This window comes from Gossypium raimondii, chromosome 13, assembly GCF_025698545.1.
Source record: "Gossypium raimondii isolate GPD5lz chromosome 13, ASM2569854v1, whole genome shotgun sequence".
NCBI classification, from domain to species: domain Eukaryota; kingdom Viridiplantae; phylum Streptophyta; class Magnoliopsida; order Malvales; family Malvaceae; genus Gossypium; species Gossypium raimondii.
The window spans coordinates 10,597,164-10,622,534 of NC_068577.1; the positions used below are offsets into that span (position 1 = coordinate 10,597,164).

The window sequence follows — 25,371 nt, forward strand, 5'->3', positions numbered from 1 at the left end:
GAACCATCCAAAAGCAAGCCGAGTCAAAAGAAAGGCAACGTCGAGCTTGGTGAGTCATCGGAGGGCTTCCACCCAAGGAAGAGGTGAGTTTGTCATCGGACTTAGAGGAAAGAGTTGCGATGAAAGCAGTGAAGCTAGGACCAATGAGGCTCAAGTTGAGTGAAGCGTCGAGTTGGCGAGTCATCGACAAGGCTTCCACCTATGGGAGAGGTGGGTGGTGCATCGACTTCAAGAAAAAAAGCGATGCATGTGGGACGATTGACGAGTAAATGCAATGTAGTAGGACGGCTCGAGTTAAGAAGCGGCGTAAGCGAGGCAAGAGTCCCGAAGGAAGGGAAAGGCTAAGGCGTCGAGGCGAGGAAGGCGAATCAAGTCGATGCCATTCGGAAGTCGCAAGCGAGGGCGTTGCGAGAATGGGTGGGGGAGAATGTCACGGGCCGCAGTTCAAAGCCCGTGACCAGCGCACCAAATGCATCCAATGGAGGTCTGTTGCTCAGATGGGGATCATTTGGCCCACAAGAACTGGCCCGATTCAAAGAGATATTGGACAAGCCTGTCAGATTGAAGCCTGGTTGGCCCGATAGCGAAGAGATGGCAACTTAGGCTAATATGGTAACTAATCTTAGAAGATAAAGGGAATCATATCTTGTAAAGATTAGATTAGATTTGATAAGGCTTATCTTGTAAATCCCTAAAATTAAGGGATATGGTTAAATCTCATCCGTCGATGTAATTGTATCTTGACCGTCGGTTTTGGGGGAGCTCAACTATAAATAGAGAGCCTCCCCCTCATTTGTACTCACTCCTGAATTGTTTCATTATTCTTTGTGAATAAGAATTGAGAGCATTTACTCAAACACTTTGGCGCTCTTTACATTGTTCTTTGGCTTAGCTTCTTTTGGCACAATCGCTTCCACTATACAAGTTGGTGCCTTGGAGGAATTCTAGGGAATCCTCACTTTTGGGCGTAAAGGCTGACTTAGGCGAGTTTGGAGCTAACGGATCGCCTAAGGCCGCACGGTTTGCGAGACGAAAGGTCTAGCCCCGTGACACTAGTGCAAGGAGGTAGTGGCCTTAACCCCTCTTAAACTTTTATAAATTTTAAATAATAAAATTACATCCTAAAATTTAAAGTTCAATATATAGTTTATTGTTTTTTTTAAACAAGTTTATTGTTCACTCCTTAAATAGTTGTTAAATTTTATATTTAATATAATAATAAAATATTTATAGTTCAAATTTAGCCCTTTTTTTTTTCACTTTCACCTCTAATAATAATAATAATACTGAGTAGGCAGGACTCAGCAAGGTCCAATAACATTTGTTAAAAGTTAAAAAAGGAGTTGGCTGCTGGGCCTAAAAATCTCACGGCCCATTTCTTACCGCTTTAATCACTTTAATTGTATTAAAAAAGTTTGATTTTTTTCCCTCATAGTTCACATTAATTACAAAAACTCGTAATTTGGATTATGCTATATTATCACGAGAAGAGATTGTATAAAATTGCAATTGCATGTCATTCTTATTACAAATCAAATTTTAGCATTTTTAATTAGATTTGATTTTTTCGAAGTAAAAAATTAAAAATCGGGAAAAAATTTTAATTTGTCATGCTCCTATTGAGGATGCGTGAAATTAGAGTTTCATACAATCCTTTCTCTAGTATTACTTTAACATTAAAATATATAATTTTAGATGATGATTAATCATTAAACTTTTTCTTGAAAATACATGCAATTATTTTAAAAATTGAGACAACTAAAAGAGAAATGGAGAATCTAAAACCCAAGTCAACAAAATTACCCTATACACCCCTTTCTAGTTCCCTCTACTTTAATGGCAGTAGTAGAAGAAGTATCATTATCTAAAACACATAAAAGACAATTCGGAACTTCATCATGAATGAACTAGTTTGCAAGCCAAATGATGAGTTGCCTTACTAGTATTTCTTTGTGCCCACTGAAAAGCAAAAATGTTAAAACTCCTCTTTCAACAATAGACAACCTTTTAAAATCAACCCAAACTCAGTTCGATCCGACAACTATATTGTCTATTCTTGAATCTTTGAGCTTGGATAACGCCTCTCTTCTTCGACCACATGCGGCTCCAAGAAAGTGTTAGCATTCCCAGTGACCCCTCTCATAAAAGAGCCAGTATCATCGCATAACAAAGCAACAAAACCATTGCACTTCATCCACCCAGCTCCAATGCTGTCCAAGAGTAGTATATGTGGATTCTATAATAATACCAAGGCTCAATTTCATTAAGATCCAAAAACAATCTTTCAGACATAAGGATACTTCATCAAGTATATGTGGTAGAATATACCACCCGCTTCTATGTAAGAGCAGAATATATATAACATGATTACATGCAACATTTATCGTCAGAGTAGCTAAATCAAAGTGCCTTTCATCCTAGGCCTAAACAACATAAAGGAAAAACCCTTGGCAAATCCATGGTTTTTCACCCATCGCGAATTTCATTTATGTAACTTACCGGAGACAAAGGAACTTACAGAAATCATTATTCTCTCATTTCTCACATACTTCCAATCATCCATTCAACTCCGAATACAAATTCTTAGCAGTAATGAATAATATTCAAATGCTTAACATAGCTGCGGATAATTCACACGAGCCAGACTATTTCGAACAACTTACTTTAGTCATATCAGTTGCTTGTAGAAATGTTATAATTTAATATGTATAAATATGAAATAGGACTTACTGTATTAAATGCTGGAAATTTAACATGATGGGTTGCTCGGACATTATAATTAAGATTGATTCAACACTCATGTAAATACTGAAATTTTAACATCTATAGGCTGTTCCGGACAGCCATGAATAAGGTACACTAGACGTAGGTTATTTTGTCAATAATTCTTCCATGTACAAGCTGTTTCGGACAGCCATGAATAAGACGCATTAAATGCATAATACCTTGACAATAACTCCCCATACACAAACTATTTCAATCAGCATAAATCGGATAATTTGTGGCTTCAACATGCTGACTTTACCATAATTTTGTCTAAAATTTGCACAGTCTTTAACATGGCACATCACTAAATTTAAATAGTTGATTTCACACTCATTATATCTACATTTGGACCTCATTAAACCTAAAAATTATCCATGCCAAAACACATTTAATCTGTCCAAGAATCAGACAGTATAATGCAGCCATTAATCAAACCGAACTCTATTCAATTCATTCGAATTTGAACAACATAAGACATACTAGACTCTTGTATAAATGCTGGAAAACTTTGTCCTTACCAAGCTGTTTAAACGGCATAAACAAGGTAAAATCATGAGATTTAATCCGCCTTTTACTCATTAATTTTATTCAAAGTCGAACCGCATCCTTCATGTCCCAAAAATCATAAAATTCAACATGCAGTATCACCGACATATTGTCCAAAATTTCGAGCAGCAACATGGCAGAGAAAACCAAACCTTAACCACCTTTACATACAAGTAGGTAAAAAAAACACTCAATTTAGGACATTTAAGCAGCATGAATAACACAAATTGAACAGCTTATTAATGTCATTTAGGACAGCATCAATGTCGACATATCATATTCGGGCATCCAAAGAAAACTAGGAAACACATACAACCGAATAAGTGAAGGTTTAATTCATTGTACTCCACAGCCGAAAGTTGCATGTTAATTTAGCAATAATTAAAGCATGAAGTTTGAAGACAAAAACCTCAAGAACTTACCTCACTTAAACACATATAACAAATAAGTTTATGAACAAAATTTTTGCGGAACCATGCATGTCAATTTAGTCACTTAGCAAGCTTAAAAGAAATTTAAGGAGCTTACTACAACTACAACTTCCCAAGTCGGTTTCCTACAGCAGTTCAGATATGGCATTAAATTAGTAAATTTCCCTTTCATTCGAACAGCAAGCACAACAGTGGCATGGAATTAAACAAAACAAGTTTTCTCTTCAATTTAAACAGCAACATAAGGCAATTAAATCACAATTTTTCCTCTTCAATCGGCAGTACAAACAGCGGCCATTTCACTATTCTTTAACTACCAAAACTTAGTTTAAATTACTCCTAAAGGCCGTGTAATACATGCAAAACTAACCATTAAATAAGCATTATAGTTTAGGCATACCTCCTTTGAAAACTTACCAAAACTCCTCCAAGTTGTCAACTGACTACCCGACTTGCTCCCTCCTATCTCCTTAGCGTCAGCTGCAAAAATGGCTCCTCATACGTTCGATTGCTAGGCAAAGAAAAGAAAGGATCTTGTTATTTTTTTATTCAAAATGGACGTTTTCTCATCTATTCCCCTTTCCCCCTGGTCATCTCCTCAACGGTCAAGGGAGAGAAGAAAAAAATATTAAACTATTCTCCTCCCTTAGCTGGCCACCAATGAAATTACATGCAAAAAGCCACTCACTCCCCTTTTCATAAATATCATCATTCCTCTCAAGCCATTACAATCTACTTGGTTCCCAACTAGTTCCCTTAAGCCTTGACCGGCCACTTTAAGCAAATAGGCCCCATTCCATTTTCCACCCCTACCAATAAATTAAATTAGAGTATCCCCCCGATTATGAATTTTGCCAACTACTTGCAGATTTATTTTATTGTTACCATTATTTTTCTAACCAATCAATTTAAATACAATAGCCTAAAATAAAATCAATTTGGGGACTCGGGTGGGAATCTACTTACATTTTCCAAAAGATTTGGACGTGACAGTACCATTTCAGCCCTTAATTTAATTATCTTATACAATTTAAAATCTCAAGGAGTTAATTTTTGTAACTTTTACAATTTAGTCCTTATACCTTGATTAGTCACTTATTTGGTAAAATTACTTATCCAAAATATAACAACTCTTTAAATATTTAAAAACAATATTTACAGGTTCGGTTTACTAAAATAAAGTCCCGATACCTTAGGGTCAATACACTTGGACCTTAATTAATTATCCATTCAATAAAAACTTTCAAACCAAAATTTAATATAATTCAAAATAAACTCGTAAATATTAAATAATAATATTTACGGACTCACCCATTAGAAATAGGGTTTCAAAACCACCGTTTTCGAACACAACTGAAAATTAGGGTGTTACAATGCTCGTCATGGAAGAGGGAAAAAATTATGAATTAGAGTTTGATCATAAGAGATTAATGTAAGCATGATAAGTATGTTTAAGATTTACTTGTTTTAATTAGTATGTTTAATTAGATGTGTTAATATTTACATGTTTTCAATTACCAACTATTGGGTTATGCATAAATAAGAAAGTAATTAAGAATATGGAGTTAATAATTTAAGTTCATTTACTAACTAAATTATTATAGTGAAATGAAATAATAATGGGAAAAGACTAAATCGTAAAATATGTAAAATGATATGTGAAATATAATAATACTCTAATAGTGGATATGAAATATTATAAGATAGTGTGTTATATTTTATATGTCAAATTTATATTATTATAGTTTTCATTGAATTTTTATGACGAACACTAAATTGAAAAGAATTTAAAAGTACGTCAATTCTATTCTAAAATGTAAAAATAAGTTGATTCTGTTATATTTGCTCATATACACAAGATATGAGCTAGCAGAATATACATGACATGCCATTAAGAAACAATTAGCGTGTTTTTTTTTTTGTTCTATTGATGCACTTCGATGCCACTTTGTTCTGATAAAGCACTTTGATGCCATTCTATTCTATTATTGCATTTCATTGCTATTCTTTTCTATTTATGCACTTTGATGCATCTCTATATTAATTTCCATGTTTGATGCATGTTCTCTTAAGTCTACATTGGGCATTTCTTAAAATCAAGACAAAATAAAGCTATGGTTAACATAATAAGTTAGAATAACATTTGTATTTTGCTTACATTTATTTAATGAAAAGGTGAGTTTAATTCTCATTATACTTATTAAGCTTTCACGAGCTTATCCCGTTATTTTTAATGCGTAGGTAAAGATATGAAGTGAAGATTTATCGAGGATCAGTCTCTTCACATCTCAAGAGCTTAGAGAAGAGTATGAAATCTCCTTTATTTTGATCCAAGTAAATGGCAATTACATAAGTGAAACATTAGAGCAAGTGAGTGTCTAGATGCTTTAATACTTGTGTTAAATGTGTTTTGGATCAAGGATATACGGTATTATATAGTTCATGAGTTTTGGTTATTGTTTGAATTGATTGAACCAATTTGGTCTGGTTTAGAAGTGATCAAGAATAGAAATTTTAGGTAAGTCTCGAGACATAAAAACTTCAAAGCTAAAAATATAAGTAATTGAATCATGTCTTGAGACATAAAGGACTTCGTCTAGAGACAAAAAGCCCCTTTGTCTCGAGACAGGACAATTTCAGAGCCGAATTTCTATAATGTTAAAGTAATGTCTCGAGAAAATATTGTTTTGGTATTGAGACATACGAACCAGCAACTGAAAATTTTTATTTGTATTAAATGAGCCCCAAAACAAACTTTATATACAATTAATCCTTACTAATATTCTAAGTATGTTCTCAAAAGTGTAATGAGACCTTAAATTCATTAAAGAAAAAGACCAAATTATAAATATTTGATAATGTAAAGAATGTTAAGTGATTAATGTAACATTTATTACTCGAAATTATTTGGGTAACAAGTGTTACATAGGTTCTCAAATTTATGGAGCGGAACTTATCTAAATACTAAATGTAGAAAAATCAAATATGAAATTAACAAATTACTTTTTATTCACTAAAAAGATACATAAAAGTAAGAAAACTCTCTTAATTAGTATAACTGATAAAGTATCAACAATCTTATAATCTATTTTTTCAATTGGGGACGGGGAATGGGTCAAGGAGAGTGAAAATTATTATATATATAAATTTTATATCTTAAAAGAATTTTTTAGAAAAGGGATTATTTTTTTCGTAAAAGTAATTAATTTTTAAAAAATTTAAATAACATATTTTATTTTAATTTGATGATTTTAGTATTTTTCTCAATTTAATTCATGGAACAAAATTCAATGAAAAATTTGATATATAATTCTTTTGACAATTTCTTAAATATAATATGCAATAGTCTTGGGCTTTGGCGGATAATACGGCAAGCACGGTTACAATCTGGTAGAAACAATTTATACACTGCGAATTGCGAAGATATTCAAATTGAACGACGAAAGTAGGCGTAGGTGATCCTTGAGTAAAGGTAGATTTCTTTGTGTCGTCTTATTTGATCCAAAATAAATCAACAATAGAAGCGTAGATTTTAGTCCATTGTTCAAATGTACCTGCCTGTGATTCATATTTTTGGTTTTTGTGATTTGGTAGTGCAAAAGTTCATCAATGGCGAATACAGCTCATATTCCCACTAGCAACTCTGCTCTTATTGCTATGATCGCCGATGAGGTGGGTACAACTTTTGAAGTAGGCATAAATCAGTACGCACATCTCTAATCTTTTTGGTGTTTTTGTATCATTTTGTTGCATTGTCCATATGATTTTTCCAGTCACCCTTCTTGAATTTAGATCTTCAACGCTTGGATTTTTATGTCAATTAGATTCATGAAATTTAGATAAAGATTTACTTTATTTATTTTTAAAGAATGTCTGAGTTAATTGCTATAGAATTTATCCAGAAAACAAGTAGAAAGTATTTTTATGAGTTAGATTAATGTTGCTTAGCGATTGAAAACTTCATTTTGCATGAAAGGTTCATACAGTTCAAATCTATATAATCATGAAAGGTAAAATCATGACCTTTTATGAATTATTGCGATATATTTTGTTGGAAAAGTTTACTCATCACCATACATTTTTACCAAGTCCCCCCAAATTTATTCTTTTAGTCATTTACCGTCTTCTATATGTTATCAATAGACAATTGCAAGAATAGGGGGTTCTTATGACATGATTTGATGAACACTAATGCAAATGTTGTTTATATGGAAACTAAAACCATTACATTTTATTTAACCTGTTTGATATATAATTTTTTTGGGGCTAGGACACCGTGGTTGGATTTCTACTTGCTGGAGTGGGTAATGTTGACTTGCGGAGAAAGACAAATTATCTTATTGTGGACTCAAGTAGGCTCTTAAACTTTCTATGTTTAATTAGTACCACTTCAAAAGTTTGATGTTTACGTATGCTCTTTGTCAATCTCGTCGCCATATTACTGTCTTTGAATCTCCTAATGTTATTTGAATGTAACAATATACGTTCACCTTGACTGTGCTTTATGTGATGCCTAGTTAAGGAGTGGAGAACATGTTATTATAATCAATATAGAAAATTGTTCTTTACAAGTGTTCTAAGTTAAAAGTATGCCTTTTTAATGTAACCGTGTTTGTTATTACTATGTTTAAAAGTCATTCTACCTTCTGCAACTTTCTTTCTGGAGTGGAAAACCTATGTTTTCGTCTCTTTTCCTGTTGAAATGATAATTAGTCATGCATAAGTACAAAGATGGACAATATCTCAATAGGAAGATTCCTTATTTATCTTAAATCATTGGCATTGCCAATTGTCATCATCTTTATCTTTCATTTATGGATGCCTTTTGTTTTTTACCTTCTAGAAACCACTGATAAACAAATTGAAGATGCATTTAAAGAGTTCACAACAAGGACGGATATTGCTATCGTGCTGATTAGTCAATATGTAAGTTGTTTGCTTAATGTGCTACCATATAGAATCATTTATTTCTTGATGATTGTTAAGGTGTGTCATGAACAAAAAAGTTGCAACTGAGGAGAACTGTGAAATGCACAAATCTTATAATGTCTCTTGCTTCCATCATCATCATTAATTCAGACTCATACTGATCCTTAGAAGTCAATGTTGGCTGGTTATCACTGAAATGTGACTATAAATCACCTTCAGATCTCAAAGGCAAATATACTATATTCAATAATGAAGTACATTGTTCAAGTGATTTTATCGGTACAAACTTTTCATGGCTTTGCGTTTCCATGACATGATCATTAACAACCAAAGACACTACTAAACAATGATATTGGTTATGAGATTTGATCAAATATAAAACCCATCATTGCTTAAAATCCCTTTTTAAGGGAAGCACTTAAACATTGGGTGACAACTATAGGCCTATTTTATGCTTTCCTTATTATGTGGTTCTATGTGTAAAGTTTTTATTGATTATTAGTTGCTCAGTCGAAGCCAAGCATATGGACATAGTTTAGGGGTGAATGGAGGGGGTAGTTTTATAGTTTTGTGTGAACGTACATGAGATTCTAGTGTACCAAGGTGTTAAGATAGGTAAGAAGCGTTATCTCATCTTGCATGCTTTTATTGGCATTTTGATGAATTTCCCTTTACTTTGATAATTTCGTCAGTCTAATATTGGCATTAGATTAAGAAAAGCTCTTATGCTCTGAATATAAAACTTCATTAGTTTTCATCTATAATGATACAAATCCATACACAAGAATTTATATTTGAATTTCATTCTTAACTCAAGTCTTGTGGGCTAAATTAAGGAGCAAGGCTTTCACCCTTTTAATTGCAGGTCGCTAATATGATAAGATTTTTAGTGGATAGCTATAACAAGCCTATTCCTGCAATTTTGGAGATTCCATCCAAGAACCATCCTTATGATCCTGCACATGATTCTATTCTTTCACGAGTTAAACACCTCTTCAATGCAGAATCAGTGGCATCTACAAGGCATTAAATGCAGATACCCTTGAGATTTTCACTATCCAGTGATGTTTTAAAATTTTCGATTGATTATATTATGACTTAAATTTATTTATTTATTTCCTGTTTCCTATTTGGAGATATGCTTTAATGGCCTTTTAAGTTGAATAAATGATGTTTGAAGAGAATTTTTGAGCATTAAATGACCTTAAATAATAAATATTTATAAACTAAAATCGTCAGACCATCAGAAAATGGTAACACTAACACCTTTCTTTTTTATAGGAAGCTTTTAATAATGTGCAAAATGAGAAGCCAAGCTGGGTGGATGTCCTATTAAATTGTATGTTCAAAATCAGCTACTCTTATTGGCTAAATATTTTACACGACAAAACTTCCTCCAAGTTCAGGCCTGGAAAACCAGTTCCTAGATATGGAAAAGCATATTGAAAGGTCGCGACATTTGTTTGCAGGGAATTGACATTCAAATTTGGGATGGCAAAAGCATTTCAATAGTGGACAATGGATTGTCCCAAATCCAGATTCCCGGACAAGTGCTACCAGGAATTCCAATGTCCAATTTATGATCGCAATACAACAATAATTGGAATTATAACGTAATCCAGATTCAATACGGCCAAAGTTGGATGGCGGAATTATCATCGAGAGCATTTTCCTTGTTCAAGCAGGGTGACAAATTCGTTTGGAAAGTTGGCCACTTTAGGGAATTCACGGTCAAAGAGGTGCAAAAGTGGATAATCAATAGCAATAGCTCCCCAAGTTCCATATTAAGGTATAAATGGTTGGTTCTATGGCGTATCAAACTACCTCTCAAGATCCTAGTTTTTATATGAAAAATTTACAACAATGGGCTGTCGGTTCGGGTCGAAATTTAGAAGCATCCCTACATTTGGTCTCTGTTGCCCTCTTTGCTATAAAGTGGATGAAACCCTTAATCATCTTTCTCACAATTGCACATTTGCAGCGGTATGGTTTGGTTCCAATCAAGGAGTTCATGTTGATCATTTACAAGTTTAGGATATCCATGAATGGACTGCCAGTTGGTTAGAAGAACTACAAATCGGCAGGTACAACCGTCACTTTACATACAGGAAATTTATTGTTACGCTTTAGCAAATCTGGAAGCGTAGGAATTTTGTTTGCTTCTCAAATAAGATGCAACCCCTCTACAAACTATACATGCTATCTCGAGGTACTGCGAGTACCTATACTCAGTCTCTTTGCCACAAAGGAATCACGATCTCAACGTAGGGACAACTAGGGCTTCGCATATATGACTTGTCTACCAATTACAAAAGGGTTCGCACATTATTTGCTAAGGGTTCGCATAACTATTCTTCTAGGGTTCGCTTAATTGATCTCATGAGGTTCGCATGATTATTTCATTAAAAGTTTACATTCATAAGGGTTTTAAGACTTTCAAACAATGATAGCCTTGCGAGCAGGGTTTACATACATAATAGTTTCCTTTATAAGCGTAAGTTTTGCGATCAACCAATCTGTGTAAAGATACTGTGAACACAATTCGCAAGGTTTCTCCTATGTCGTTTACCATAAAATATTAAGGGCTCGCTGGAAGCAGTTCGCCAACTGATGGGGTTCGCACTCTATCACTTTGCAGTAACTTTTGGCGAACTTTATAAGTTATCCAAATTGTTTTTTACATGCTATTGCTTATGGTGAATACTAGGTTTATCAATTTAATTACTTAAATATGAACTTTTAATTTAAGAAAACATCAAATCAGACTTGGTTTATACTCATGTACTTAAAACTTAGATGATTATAATATATATATATATGTTCACAAATAAAAACATAAGGTAAGACATAAGAAAACATAAAATAACTAAGTCCTATGATAATTAGTGAAGTCATCAGAAAGATATCAAATATATCTCCAAGCCCAAGCAGAATGTCCCACATTGCCTTTAAACCAGGGTTCGCTTGTATCACCTTGTCAGTAATTATGCTTCCTGGATCACTCACCTTACCGTTGCTTACCATGCGATCTAACTATTTATAGTATTTAGAAAGGAGTGTGTGAGCTTTTGTGAACCCAGTGAATATACAATAAAAAATAACCACAAAGCATGCACAAAATTTTGGTTAAACAGACACTTTGGTAAAATCACTAAGGATTAGAGGTGTTCATGGGCCGGGCCGGGCCCAGAAAAAAATTCGGCCCGCGACCTAGGCCCGGCCTAGCCCGAAATATGGACCTAAAATTTTGTCCAGGGCCGGCCCGGGAAAAAATTCCTAAACCCAAGCCCGGCCCGGCCCGGCCCATTTTTTTAATCAACACCAAAAATTTATTTTAAAAATAAAAAATAAAAAAAAGTATTTTAAAAATATTTTAAAATAAAAAAATAAAAAATATATATATATTTATTATATTCGGGCTGGGCCGGACCCGGGCCAAAAAAGTGGTGCCCGAGGCCCGGCCCGTTTTCTAAATGGGCCTCCTTTTTTTATCCAAACCCATATTTCGGGCCTATATTTTTACCCGAACCCTCCCATATTTCGGGCGGGCCGTCAGGCCGAGCCAGGCCATCCGGCCTATGGACACCTCTACTAAGGACTGTGAACTGGGTTCGCCATACTTACGCGAAACTTGATTCGCAAATACTTACACTGTTAGATAGTTTTAAAACTTGAAAAACATATTATTTTAGAAAACATAATCTTGTTCACATGTTCATTACTATTGGATAAACGAATCTCCTCGTAACGCCTTAGAATGACTCAATGAGTCTTAACATGTCCCATAAGTGTAACATAAAGCTAAACACTCTCTAACACACCAACATGTCCGATTGAATGGAGTTTAGCTTGACATTCCCTTATCTCTCCAACCTATCTCAGGGCCTCAATGCCCAAAACATAAAATATATAGGTGAGTACTCACAATCCTATGGCATGCCATTATATCCAACGATCCTAAAAAAATTATAGTGTCAAAACATATACTTAAAACATAGAGATCTCAAGTCATGAGGAGCTCGTAAAACATATAGAGCTCAATGTTCATAGAGCTAGCATGTTACTATTCATAAAACCTCATTTTTAAACATAATCACAAATCAGAGTTATAGAGAAGGCTTACTCTCGGAACTTAGGTTAAAACCCTATGCTCTTGATTAACATTATGGTTCGCACATACAAGTGGCGATCCTTGAACACTCACCAATTGTTGTAAACTTTAGACAAGCTTCGCTTTTACCTTGTCCTTACTTGTAGACGGTTCTGCTGGGTTCGCAATTGACAAACATACACAAGTCACTATCAAACAAAGCACATAAAAACTCTTACCTAATCACAAGTGAACCTAGGTTCACACATGCCAATCGTTTGGGAAACCTATTTTCCTTTGCTTGATAACCTTATTTGATTACAACATAGAAACAGAGTCTTACCTTAGATCCTAAGAACTAAGATCTGGGTTCTTAGAACTTAATAATAGAATAATCGATGATAAATTTGAGAGAATATTGTTGCATAACAAAATATGATATTTCTAATGAAAAAGGCTTAATTTATAGGCATTAATTGTTTTAATGTTCTTAGGACACCTGAGTTGTAGTAGAAGTAGGAAGAAGTTACGTGCATGAATGGTGTTGTAATATAAGTTGACTTCTTATTTCAAGTATAAATTTTATTAACTACTCCTACTTATGACTCTCAGCCTAAAACAGTGATTGTAGCTTGTTAGGCCCACTAGCGAACACCTCCTCTCCAAGTCCACTAGCAATCCCTTCTTTGTCAAGCCTACTGGCGATCACGGTTCACTAAATCCACTGACAAATACCAACTCACTAGCCCAATTGGCGAACACTAGCTCGTAAGACCTATTGGCGTACTTCAACTCACCAAACCTGCTGGCATATACTAGCTTGCCAAATTTGTTGGTGACCATCTACTTGCCAAAATCAAGCCTTTTCTTTTACCCAATTTCAATAAGTACTAACATGCCAAATGAACCTATGAGCAATGTACCAAAACATGCCAAAATATGCATAATAAGATAATTTCAATATACCATAAATCCATTCAACCAATATGCCATTTAGGCACCTCAATCACAACCAAGTATTCATACTTACTTTTGCATCAAAATGATCATATTTCATCTAAACAACCTTAACTAATTTCCATATCAACACATAACCTAATTGACCACATTTCAACCATGCCAACACATACCACTTTGGCCATTTAACCCATGCATCAATTTGAAAATAAAAACACCAACCATCATGACATCAAATGCCAAAAACACACCAACCAAAATACCACATTTACAAGCCAAACATAACAACATATCATCAAACACAATTTGCCTATACATGTCATTATAACCTTGATCAAGATATCAAATCTACCGATATAATCGCTGGATAGTATGATAGATCTCCGACGAGCTTTTAACCCGATCGAGCTTCCGATAATCTATAAAGTAAAGGAAAATAACTACGTAAGTAATGAATGCTTAGTAAGCTCATATAAACTTTAAACATAACATTCCATTTCAACAATGAACTTTATAGATTAAATATAAACCTATACCAACGCCTCAAGATTTATCAACTACATAACCATCAACTCGTAAATGAGTAAGTCTATCAACATCATATATATATATATTTCATTCCTAACGTCATAAGATTTTAAAATCATTATACACCATCATTGAATTTTCATAAAACTATGAATTACTTCCTTTCCATTTCATTTACTAAGCATAAACTTAAATAACAACATCAATTCACTAGTTAGTATATTTATTCACCTCATAGGTAAGTTCATCCATAACATACATAATTTCTCATATTTATAAATACTCCATTCAACTCATCAATCCCTTTTTCATCATATCACATTTTAATAATGAACTTACCATTTCATTACCTTTTCTTACCCGTTTCATTTGTATAATACCAGACATAAGCATAAACATCAATCATAATCTCAAGCTTGACATAAGCCTAATCATCGTCATCAATACACAAGTTAATGCATTTATGTATATAACTCATTTGGGGTCAATCACATGATAAACCATTTTATAAGAAAATACACTTTTGAATCTTACCACCTTTTCATGAACACAAGCATATTTCCATTTGGCCACTTACCATTTCAATGCATATCATTAATATTAAACATGACATAATGCAATCATAAGCTTAGAACAAACCTAAGCATCATTCACAATCTCAACTGATAAATTTATTTATATTCAGATCAATATTCAATAAATAATAAATCTTTCAAATTCATTAAACAGATTATCTTACCAAAATTTTCCATTCGAAGAACGACTTATAGATAAGAGTACATCGTCAGTCCACCCAAAACACACTAGAAACTCACATGAGCCAATCCCTCCAGCACACCAATGCTCAGAAGAGCTAATCCAACCAACACACCAATGCTTATAAGAGCTAATCCAACCATCACACTAGTGCTCATAAGAGCTAATCCAACCATCACACAGTGCTCATAAGAGCTAGTCCAACCAACACACCAAACAGAGAGTATAACAAAAGAGTTCGCAACAAATGTTAAACCTCGAATTGCTCAGGTAACATGAATGTACATCACTCCACAATAGTCTACACTCCAATCCCTCTTAACACACCAAATTATGACTATACTCTATCCCACGTTCAATCAAACCGAGCATCAATTTAATATTATAATCTCAAATTACCATTAATTATCAACAATTAAAAATAAATATACAAGTTGTACCATGTTAATCTACTCAAAAATTCATATTGATGTTAAATTCTAACCGTACGAACTTACCTGACTAAATTGCAGAAATGTCAAAGTATAGGGGCATTTTGGTAATTTTCTATTCTCCTCGATTTTTCCACCCCATCTTGATCTAAATTAATAATTTCATTCAATATATTAATTTAGATAGTAAAAAAATTTATTTTATGCAAATTAGTCATTTTTGAAATTTTTACAAAATTACCTCTAAAGTTTTACTTTTATTCAATTTAGTCCCTGAGCTTAAAACATGCAATTTAACCATTTTACCCAAAATTGAGCCTATAAAAATACTTATGGCATCCAATATAGCCCATTATTGCAACAATTTCACATCAAATCCTTATATTTTTACTATTTCAACAATTTAGTCCCTAATCGATAAATTCATCGAAAGTCACTTCATAAAATACTTTTAAATAACAAATAATATCTCAAATTCATCATTTAACATATAAAAACACAATATTCATCAATGGAATCATTTAAAATATTTCAAAATTTCAAAATCGAAGGTACAGGCTAGCTGGACCTAGTTGCAACGATCTCATAAACATAAAAATTATTAAAAATGGGGCTAAATCGGACTTACATGCATCATCCAAAGCATGGCCAAAGCTTGAAGGTATAACCATGGTTGCTTTATTCTTTCCATTTGTGAAGAAGACATGAAAACGATGTTATAACATTTTGCTTTTTTTATTTAATTTAATTATCAAATTACCATTTTGTCCATTTAATAATCATCAAAATTTCATGCTTTTAGTTGCTCAAAACTGTCCACTACATTCTTAAATGATATAATTACCATTTAAGTCTCTTTTCTTTTTTTCAATTAACCATTTAATCACTCAAATCAAATAGTGATCAAATTTTACATCTTTTACGATTTAGTCCTCTTTAAGTAATTAACTATCGAAACATTAAAAATTTTCAATGAAAATTTAATGCCACTTTAATGACACTCCATAAATATTTATAAAAATATTTACGGCTCTATTTATAGAAACGAGGTCCTGATACCTCATTTTGTAAAACCACTTGACCTTAGGGTCTTACCACTTGAACTTAATTAATCATTCAAATAGCCTAAATTGTCATATCAAAAATATTTTAAAAACCATAATCGACTCAAAAATTTTAAATAATAATATATACAAACTTCCTCGTCATTTAGTGATACATCATGCGGTAAGAGGCACCAATGCAAATGATGAAGAAAGGTCTGATAATGATGTTCATTCTCACCACGATGGTGAAGAATATAGTGAACCTGATCAAGGTGAAGTCTTAGATGATATCAACGATGAAGGCATAAAAGAGGGTGAAAATCTACAACCCTTTTCAGTCGGTCATTTGATTCATGGGATTATTATACGAAATGACCCTGGGGTAGACACGTTGGGTTGACCCTGATGCGGCACATTCACCTAAGTTCCCCAAGTACGAAGATATATTACCTGCTCATCGGTTGATGGAATCTTTGGAAACAAAATATTTGTTTGTAGGGCAATGATTCCCAAGTAAGTAGAACTGCTTACATGCCATCAAGCGGTACAACATGAAGGTGTTGGTGGACTACAAAGTCATCAAGTCTACACCAACATTATATTTTGGACAATGTTGAAGGTTTGAGGAGGGTTGCCATTGGCAGATTTGAGTTGCATTGGGGTAGAAGACTCAACAGTAGTGCATTCGGAAACTTGAAAAGCCTCATACATGCACGTTTGTACGTATGACGCAAAACCATTGCAAACTAGATGCAAAAAAACTGCAACTGCATCATGTCGGTGGTGAATGACATGCCCGTAATTAATGTATAGATCATCATTGCTAAAATGCAAGCCCGGTTCTAGTACCAGTTTTCGTACAACAAAGCATGATGGGAGAAATAGATGGCGATGGAGTAATTGTACGGTGACTAGGATGTGTCGTACAACGAACTTCAATGATGGATAGTAGCGATGTATTAGTATGTGCCAGATACAATCTTGGAGTTGTAGACGCGACCTTATTATAGCCTGGACGACCAACATCAACCAGGAAGAAGAGTTTTCCGTCGGATGTTTTGGACATTCGATCCATACGTTCGGGCCTTTGCACACTGCAAGCCGCTTGTGCAAGTTGATGATACCTAGTTATACGGGAAATATACCCAGATAATCCTTACTGCGGTTGCACAAGACAAGAATTAAAACGTCTTACCGATTGGGTTTGGGATCGTGAAAAAGAAGAACATGGAATCGTGAGAATTTTTCTTAACGAATTTGCAGAGTGATGATGTTAGAGAAGGCAACATTTTTATTATCTCTAACAGATCAAAAGGGTTGATTGTTACGATTTGATGATCTAGGGTTCCGTGGAGATCGGTTTACTGCATCCGCCACATCACGATTAATTTTCATCGGGAGTTCAAGAATGCAGAATGACACAAAGATTTGGTAAATTGGGTAAATTCCTGAATCACAGTATTATTTAAATATCTTGAATACATTTGGGGTATATAATGAAAACGTAACATGAATATTAATACATACGTAAGGTACATATAATAGCACATTTTCTAGTGGTGTTGGAAACAGTGGTTTTGGTGCCACAATTCCGACATGTCAGTCCATAAATATTGATTATTTAATATTTATGAAGTCATTAGTGTTGTATTAATGCTTGGTTAAAAAAATTTTAATGTTTAGATAATCAATTATAAAAAAGGGGCTAAATCGTAAAGTTTGCTGAAGTCAACTGCTAATGGTTAATTAAGTTAATTGAGTACAAAGCATAAAATGATGGATTTATAAGGCAATTTAGCCACATTTTTGTTAATGGTCGTTTGATATTTAGTTATGTTATTAAATATATGTTTATTTTAAATAAAAATAAAAAGATTAAAATAATAAAACAAAAGTTAACGTGGAGGAATCATCTTTATTCTTTTGTTTCTTCACTGAAAATTGAAAGAAGAAACTCCATTAAAGGAGCTTAAAATTTAGCTACACCAAAGCTTGTGCATATCAATAACAAGTAGATTACTAAGGAAAAGAGAAAGTTGCTGAGTAGTCCCTGAACTTTCACTATCTTTGCAGTTTAGCCTTGTAAGTTCGTACAATTTAGTTTCAGATTAAATTAAATGTTATATTAACTATGAGTTGAGATTTTTGAATATTTTGACATAATTGAATTGAAATAAATTGATGAGAGTCGAGAAAATAATTGATTTAACCATTGTTATTCGATATTACATTGAACCGATGAACATAGGATAGGATACAATTGGCAATTCACTAGGTTTTTAATGCGCACAATAAGTGTTTGATTGTGCTGAGATAATGATTATTTACTCGTTACAGTTCACTGAATATGCCAAAGTCCAACATTTGTTGCGGACTATCATGTTATATTTATAGTGATTCTAGTGTGTTACTGAGAGCAAATGTAAAGCCTTCGGGTATGTAACTTGTTTCCAAGGTGTGTTTCGGAGAGATGTTAGCCTACAGGTGTAATGAGAAATATGTGCAAGTGTACATAATTGTTTAAGTAATAAGTAAGTAAAATGAGTTATCGTCTCCACAGGGACTGTATAAGCTTAATCAATTAATTGCAAAATTATAAATTCATAATTTGACGTAAAAACTCAATAATTTGGATGGTACTGATTAAACTAAGTAAAATTAATTAGATGCAAAGATTGATCCGTATGCAATTCTAATCTAGATGCATTTTACCTAAATGTATGAATGAATGAATTTAGCAATAAAAAAAAATCAACATTAAATGGGCTAGGATAATTATATTAATCAATTCAACTTACTTTATAATGCTTAACAATGTTCGAAATTAATTCCACGACAACTCAATCTTTCATGGGTATGGAAACCAAATTAAGTCATTTTGGAGTCTTTTACTTAGTTAAATATGCATTTTACTAATCATATTAACTAAGAGTTTCTTAGCATTTATGTAAGGTCACAGGGACATTTACGTTTGCAACAGTTTAATTATATAAACCTAAAAACTATGCAAGGCAATAGAGCTAACTAAAGATATTACGAACCTCAACTTAGTCGGGTTTAAGGATCTAAATTGAGAATTTTACTTTTCAATTATGTGTCTACTAGTTGTCATCTGGTTAGGATCACACAGCTAATATGAATACATCAATCATGTATGAATGAAATGTATCATGATATTAATTGAAAACATGATTGTCTGAGGCCTAAACATGTTAAACATGAATAAAATAAATCTTATTGAATTAACATAACCATCCTAGAAAATAGGATTTAAAATATCATTGTTATGTCAAAAACAATAAACTTAAAGCAAGTATGATTAAAATAAATGACAAGAGGAAAGAGTAAACTCTATTAAGTTCAGTAGCCTTTCGGATATATTCTAACTGATTCAGTTTAGCACCTTGGATCTATTCTGACTGATGCGCTCCTTCGTTTTGCTCGATGCTTCTTTTGCTAAGGAGTTACTAAGGTGGCCGGCCAAAGAATGCTTTTGACACACTTTTGTGGCTAAAGGATGGAAAGGAGATGGATGACTATGTAATGAAAGGAAAAGGGAAATAAAATGTGGAGAAAATGCTAAAGAGAGAAGAGAAATGAGTTGTGAGGAATGATGGATTAAGGGATTGGTGCATGGTATTTATAGGTGAAGGTAAGAGGTAAAGTTAGGTAAAAATAACATTTGAATTCCTTCTTTTTCTACCACATATGGCTGACCATATTTCAAGGAGAAGGGAATGACTGAGTCTCCTCAATTTGAATTCAAACCAAGACTATTAATAGCCATATGGTGGATAGTTTCAACAACAAAGTAGTTGGGCTGATTTTTATTATTTTCCAACTATAAGAACCTTCAATTAAATACCTTAAAGCTTACTTTTGGGCTGCCATCTACTTGTTTCAAAACTGGGCTTCAATTTCCCCTTGTTGGACGATTTCTCAGTCTAATAACTTAACAGACATATCCATCTTTTAGCACTTCTTTTATTGGGTCAAATTATCAACCTCATGACCCAAATTGTAAGGTCTTGTTGTCCACATGAATTAATTTCTGCATGTTCATGTTTAATTCACATTTACATCTTCAATGGTCCTTCTACATAGTGAAAAATCACATATTAATAATTTAACATGAAATAATATAAAATATATGCAAAAATCATTTAATTAAGCACAATTTCACATAATTTATAAATTCATGCCCCATATTACTAATTAATTAAAATTCACTTATTTTAATAACAATTACTCAAGATAAACATAATTATTAAGTAAAAAGGTGGTAAAAATACATGAAAAAACCTTATATAATTTCGAGTTTACAATTGGCTAGGCACTTCGTGCTCAGGTGTGTTTTCGGTTGGACAAGCTCGTTTGAGTGTTCTGGTTGGTTAACTGCGTATCTGAATTTGTTATATCATTCATCGTGTAAATTTTAAATGGTTATATGATTTCTTGATTGGTTAACTTGAGTTGATATTGAATGATCTAGTATTATTAAATAAACTATTCATTATGTGTATGGCTAATAAGACTCACCTGTTGAGTTGTTGTGATTGATAGGATCATAGTTTATAAATTGTTATTGTGTGATATATATATTTTATGGTAAATTTATCATTTTAACCGTTGAAATTATTAAGCTCTAGTAAAACTTACTCATGTTATTTGTTCTAAAATTTCTTTGTAGATTACATTTTGTGGAAATCGGTGATCGGATCAACTCGAAAAATTACACTATCCATATATTTTGGTAGTTTTGGATGTTTACTTTTGGGTTATATGGCATTTAATAGGTGTGTTTATATATGTTTGGATACTTACTTCATATGTTATATTTTAGCTTGATGTAAAGTTGTTTAAGTTTGCTTATATATGTGCTTTTGTCTTTGGTATAAATATGTTACTTGTGAACTTGATCTTGGTTATTAGCATAAGCCTCAAGGAAGTATTTGAAATATAGTATATTGGTTATGAATGGATTGAATGGTAATGGTAGATTTGGCATGAGATATTATAAGTGTTTGAAAACTTTGAGTGAAATTAAATTGGTATGAAATGTGAATTTGATTTGGTTATTGAATTGTTGTGTCAATGAAGGCACATTGGTTAGGCACTTATGTTGACTGATTTGGTATGTTTTAAGTCTATTTGAATGTGTTTTTAAGGCTTGTAAATATGTAATTTTGGTTTGGTTTGGTAACAAAGAAATTGGTAGGATTTTGGCTTGTTTTAGAATCACTTTAAGGTGCACATGGCATAGGATACAGGCTATCACACGGTTGTGTGCCAGACATGGCCTCTCCACACGGCCATGTGTCTTCATGATTTTTAGGTGTAGGTTGGTCCATACGGGCACAGAGAGTTACACAACTTGGCGAAACGATCATGTGACCTCACTTTGAATACACACACGATCTGACATACGGTTGTGTGATGCTATTTCGAATATACACACGAGCGGGCACACAGGCTAAGACACAGTCGTGTGGCCCATATTTTGAATTGTATACGATTTGGCCACATAGCCATTTCCCTGAGCCACATGCCATGGGCTTTGTCACACGGCCTGGCAACATGATCCTGTGACTCCTGTTTTCAAAATTTTTAGATTTTTTTAAAACTTTCTGTTTTGTTTCAAATTAGTCCCTGATTGATTCCAAACTATTTTTAGGGCTTCGAAAACTTGTTTTAAGGTTTGTAAATGTGATAATGCTATGATTGAAATATATATTTGAATCTTGATATTTAATTTAATAAATTAATGATATAATGATGTAAATTGTTTTGTTATATCCTGTAATACTCTATAACCTTAATCTGGCGAGGGAGACAAGTTAGGGGTGTTACATTTAGTGGTATGATAGCTACGTTTTAGTCAATTCTCGGACTGAATGTAGTATGTTAAAGTCTAGAAATTACATGCCATATAAACTTGTGATAGTATGATATTGATTGATCCGATCTAACCCCGTTTCTTTTTTAGATTTGAAAGATGTCAGTAGAATCTGATCGTGCTGGCACTGATGAAGTGAATAGTAATGTTCTAACTAACGAACAAGAAGCAATATGTAGTTTACCTATCCCAAAAATGTTTGAAAAAAAGTTAAAAAAGTTGTATTTGGTTTAATGGGTCAGTGGTTCACAAAATTTATACGAACCAACCTTGTGGCTCAACAACCTCCACCCCTTGTTGTACCTCCTGTGGTGCCTCTACCTCCTCAAAAAATTGAAATGAGTCGACGGATTCCAATTGATAAAGTCAGAAATGTGGTGCTGAGGAGTTCCGGGGTTAAACGAAGGAAGATCCGGCTAAAACAGAGTATTGGCTCAAAAATATTCAGCGAGTTTTTGACAAAATGACTTGTTCTCCTAATGATTATCTTAAATGTGTCATATCTTTACTTAAAGGCATAGCTTACAGTTGGTGGTCAACATTAACAGAGGTAATACTGAGAGATAACGTCAATTGAGATTTTTCAAAATAGAGTTTAAAAAGAAGTATGTTAGCAAACGATACCTAGATCGGAAAAGGAGAGAATTTCTTGAACTAAAGCAGGAAAACAAATCAGTAGCTGAGTATGAAAGAGAGTTTGTACATCTCAGTAAGTGTGCTTGTGAAATTATGTCGAACGAGGAAGAAATATGCATCCGTTTTGAAGATGGATTAAATGATGAAATTAAAATGTTGATTGGAAAGTACGAGATTTCGTTGTTTTATCTGATCGTGCTCAAAAGATGGAAGAAGTTTATAATTACAAGAGGCATAAAGATAGAAAGGCTTGAGAATTTGGTAAAATAAGTTTTTAAGTCGTTTTTTGTACCATCGTTAAAGAAATCAAAAGAAGAATTTAATCGTGTCACTTCACCATCTGAGTTCTCAGGTAAAAACACGTCGACGCAGCATGATTTGAAATCTCAGGTCAAACCTACTGATAGTGTGGGAATTGTTCGTAATGCTTCGAGACAGATGTGTGAGCATTGTGGAAAACCATATGCTGATGAATATAGGACTAGAATAGGTGCATGCTACAAATGTGGTTCAACAGATCATTTTGTATGAAATTACAGGAGATTAGTGGGAGGTAATGAAGAAAAGAATAAAAAGTAGTTGTCTACACCTCAAAAGAGTATACGTCCTGGTTAGAGTAGTAATACTAGAGCAAATCGAAGTGGCACTAAAGATACAACTATCAGATCTGAAGCTAGAGCACCTGTGTGAGCATACGCTATCCGAGCTAGAGAGGACACTACTACAACTGATGCTATTGCTGGTACATTATATCTCTTTGATGTTACTGTGTATGCACCGGTTGACCCTAGGTCAACTCATTCATATATTTGTACAACATTAGTAGTGGATAGGAATTTACCTATCCTGTCAACTGAGTATGATTTTCGAGTTATTGATCCTTCGGGTCAGAGTGTACTAGTTAATTTTATATCATTTTGGGAATGGATTGGTTGACGTTACATGACGTTGTGGTAAACTGTAGAATAGAACAGATTGATCTAAAATGTCAGACAGGTGAAATGATTATAGTTGAGTCAAAAAGACAAAACAGTATTGCCAGAGTTATTTTAGCTATTTCAGCACAGAAATTAATTCATAAAGGTTGTGAGGCATTTTTGGCCTATATACTTGATACTCGAGATCCGGATTCGAAGCTTGATCAAGTATCAATTATGAATGATTTTACAGACGTATTTCCTGAAGAGTTACCAAGATTATTGCCGGAATGTGAAGTTGAACTTGTAATTGATTTGATGTTTGGAACTGCTCTGATATCGACCATACCATATTGAATGGCACGAGCTGAGTTGAAAGAACTTAAAGCACAATTGCAAGAATTGTTAGACAGAGATATTATTCAACCAAGTGTATCTCCGTAAGGTGCACCTGTATTATTTCTGAAAAAGAAAGACAGGTCATTTAGATTGTGTATTGATTACAGTCAGGTAAATAAAGTCACAATAAAGAATAAATATCCTTTGCCTCATATTGAAGATTTGTTTGATTAGTTGAAATGTGCAATAGTGTCCTCGAAAATAGATCTCAAATCGGGATATTATCAATTGCGAGTTAAAGATGTCGACGTATCGAAAATTGGTTTTTGAACTTGTTATGGTCATTATGAATTTCTAGTAATGCCATTTGGATTAACCAATGCCCCTACTGCTTTTATGGATTTGATGAATTAATTTTTTCAGCCTCATTTGGATAGATTTGTGGTTGTGGTTATTGATGATATACTAATCTATTCAAAAACAAAATCCGAGCATGTGCAACATTTAAGAATTTTTTTACAAATTTTGCGTGAGACACAACTGTATGCAAAATTTAGTAAATGTGAATTTTGGTTCAGAGAGGTTGGATTTCTTGGTCACGTAATTTCTGCAGACAGGATTCATGTTGATCTGAGCAAAATTTCTGCCATTGTCAACTGGAAAGCTCCAAAAAGTGTTTTTGAGGTACGTAGTTTCCTGGGCTTAGCTGGTTATTATCATTGATTTGTTAAGAATTTTTCAATGATTTCTTTACTGATGACCAAGTTATTACAGAAAAATGTTGAGTTTATTTAGTCATATAATTGCCAATAGAGTTTTGATTAGATAATAAATATGTTGACGAAAGCTCTTGTACTGACTCAGCCCCAATCCAGAAAAGAGTATGTTGTTTATAGTGATGCGTCACTCAGTGGATTAGGTTGTGTATTGATGCAAGCCAAAAAATTAATATCATACACTTCTCGATAGTTAAAGCCACACAAGAGCAATTTCCCCACTCATGATCAAGAACTGGTCGCGATTGTCTTTGCTTTAAATATTTGGCGACATTACTTATATAATTAGAGAGGTCACGTTTATACCAGTCATAAAAGTTTGAAATA

General features: G+C 33.5%; 1 protein-coding gene and 1 long non-coding RNA gene across 2 annotated transcripts; one reads left to right on the forward strand and one right to left on the reverse strand.

The window, feature by feature from the left end:
- Nucleotides 1-1,689: 1,689 nt before the first annotated feature.
- Nucleotides 1,690-4,448, reverse strand: LOC128035982 (uncharacterized). The gene is made up of 2 exons (XR_008192693.1): nucleotides 3,285-4,448; nucleotides 1,690-2,236 (listed from the first exon to the last, which is right to left on the reverse strand). It is a non-coding gene; the product is annotated as an uncharacterized LOC128035982 (long non-coding RNA).
- Nucleotides 4,449-7,095: 2,647 nt separating this feature from the next.
- Nucleotides 7,096-9,774, forward strand: LOC105781242 (V-type proton ATPase subunit F). Its single transcript, XM_012605782.2, has 5 exons — nucleotides 7,096-7,215; nucleotides 7,338-7,415; nucleotides 8,014-8,095; nucleotides 8,587-8,669; nucleotides 9,538-9,774. Exons 2-5 carry the CDS (start codon nucleotides 7,353-7,355, stop codon nucleotides 9,700-9,702), a joined length of 393 nt encoding a protein of 130 aa, XP_012461236.1. The 5' UTR covers nucleotides 7,096-7,215; nucleotides 7,338-7,352; the 3' UTR covers nucleotides 9,703-9,774.
- The last annotated feature ends 15,597 nt before the right edge of the window (nucleotides 9,775-25,371 follow it).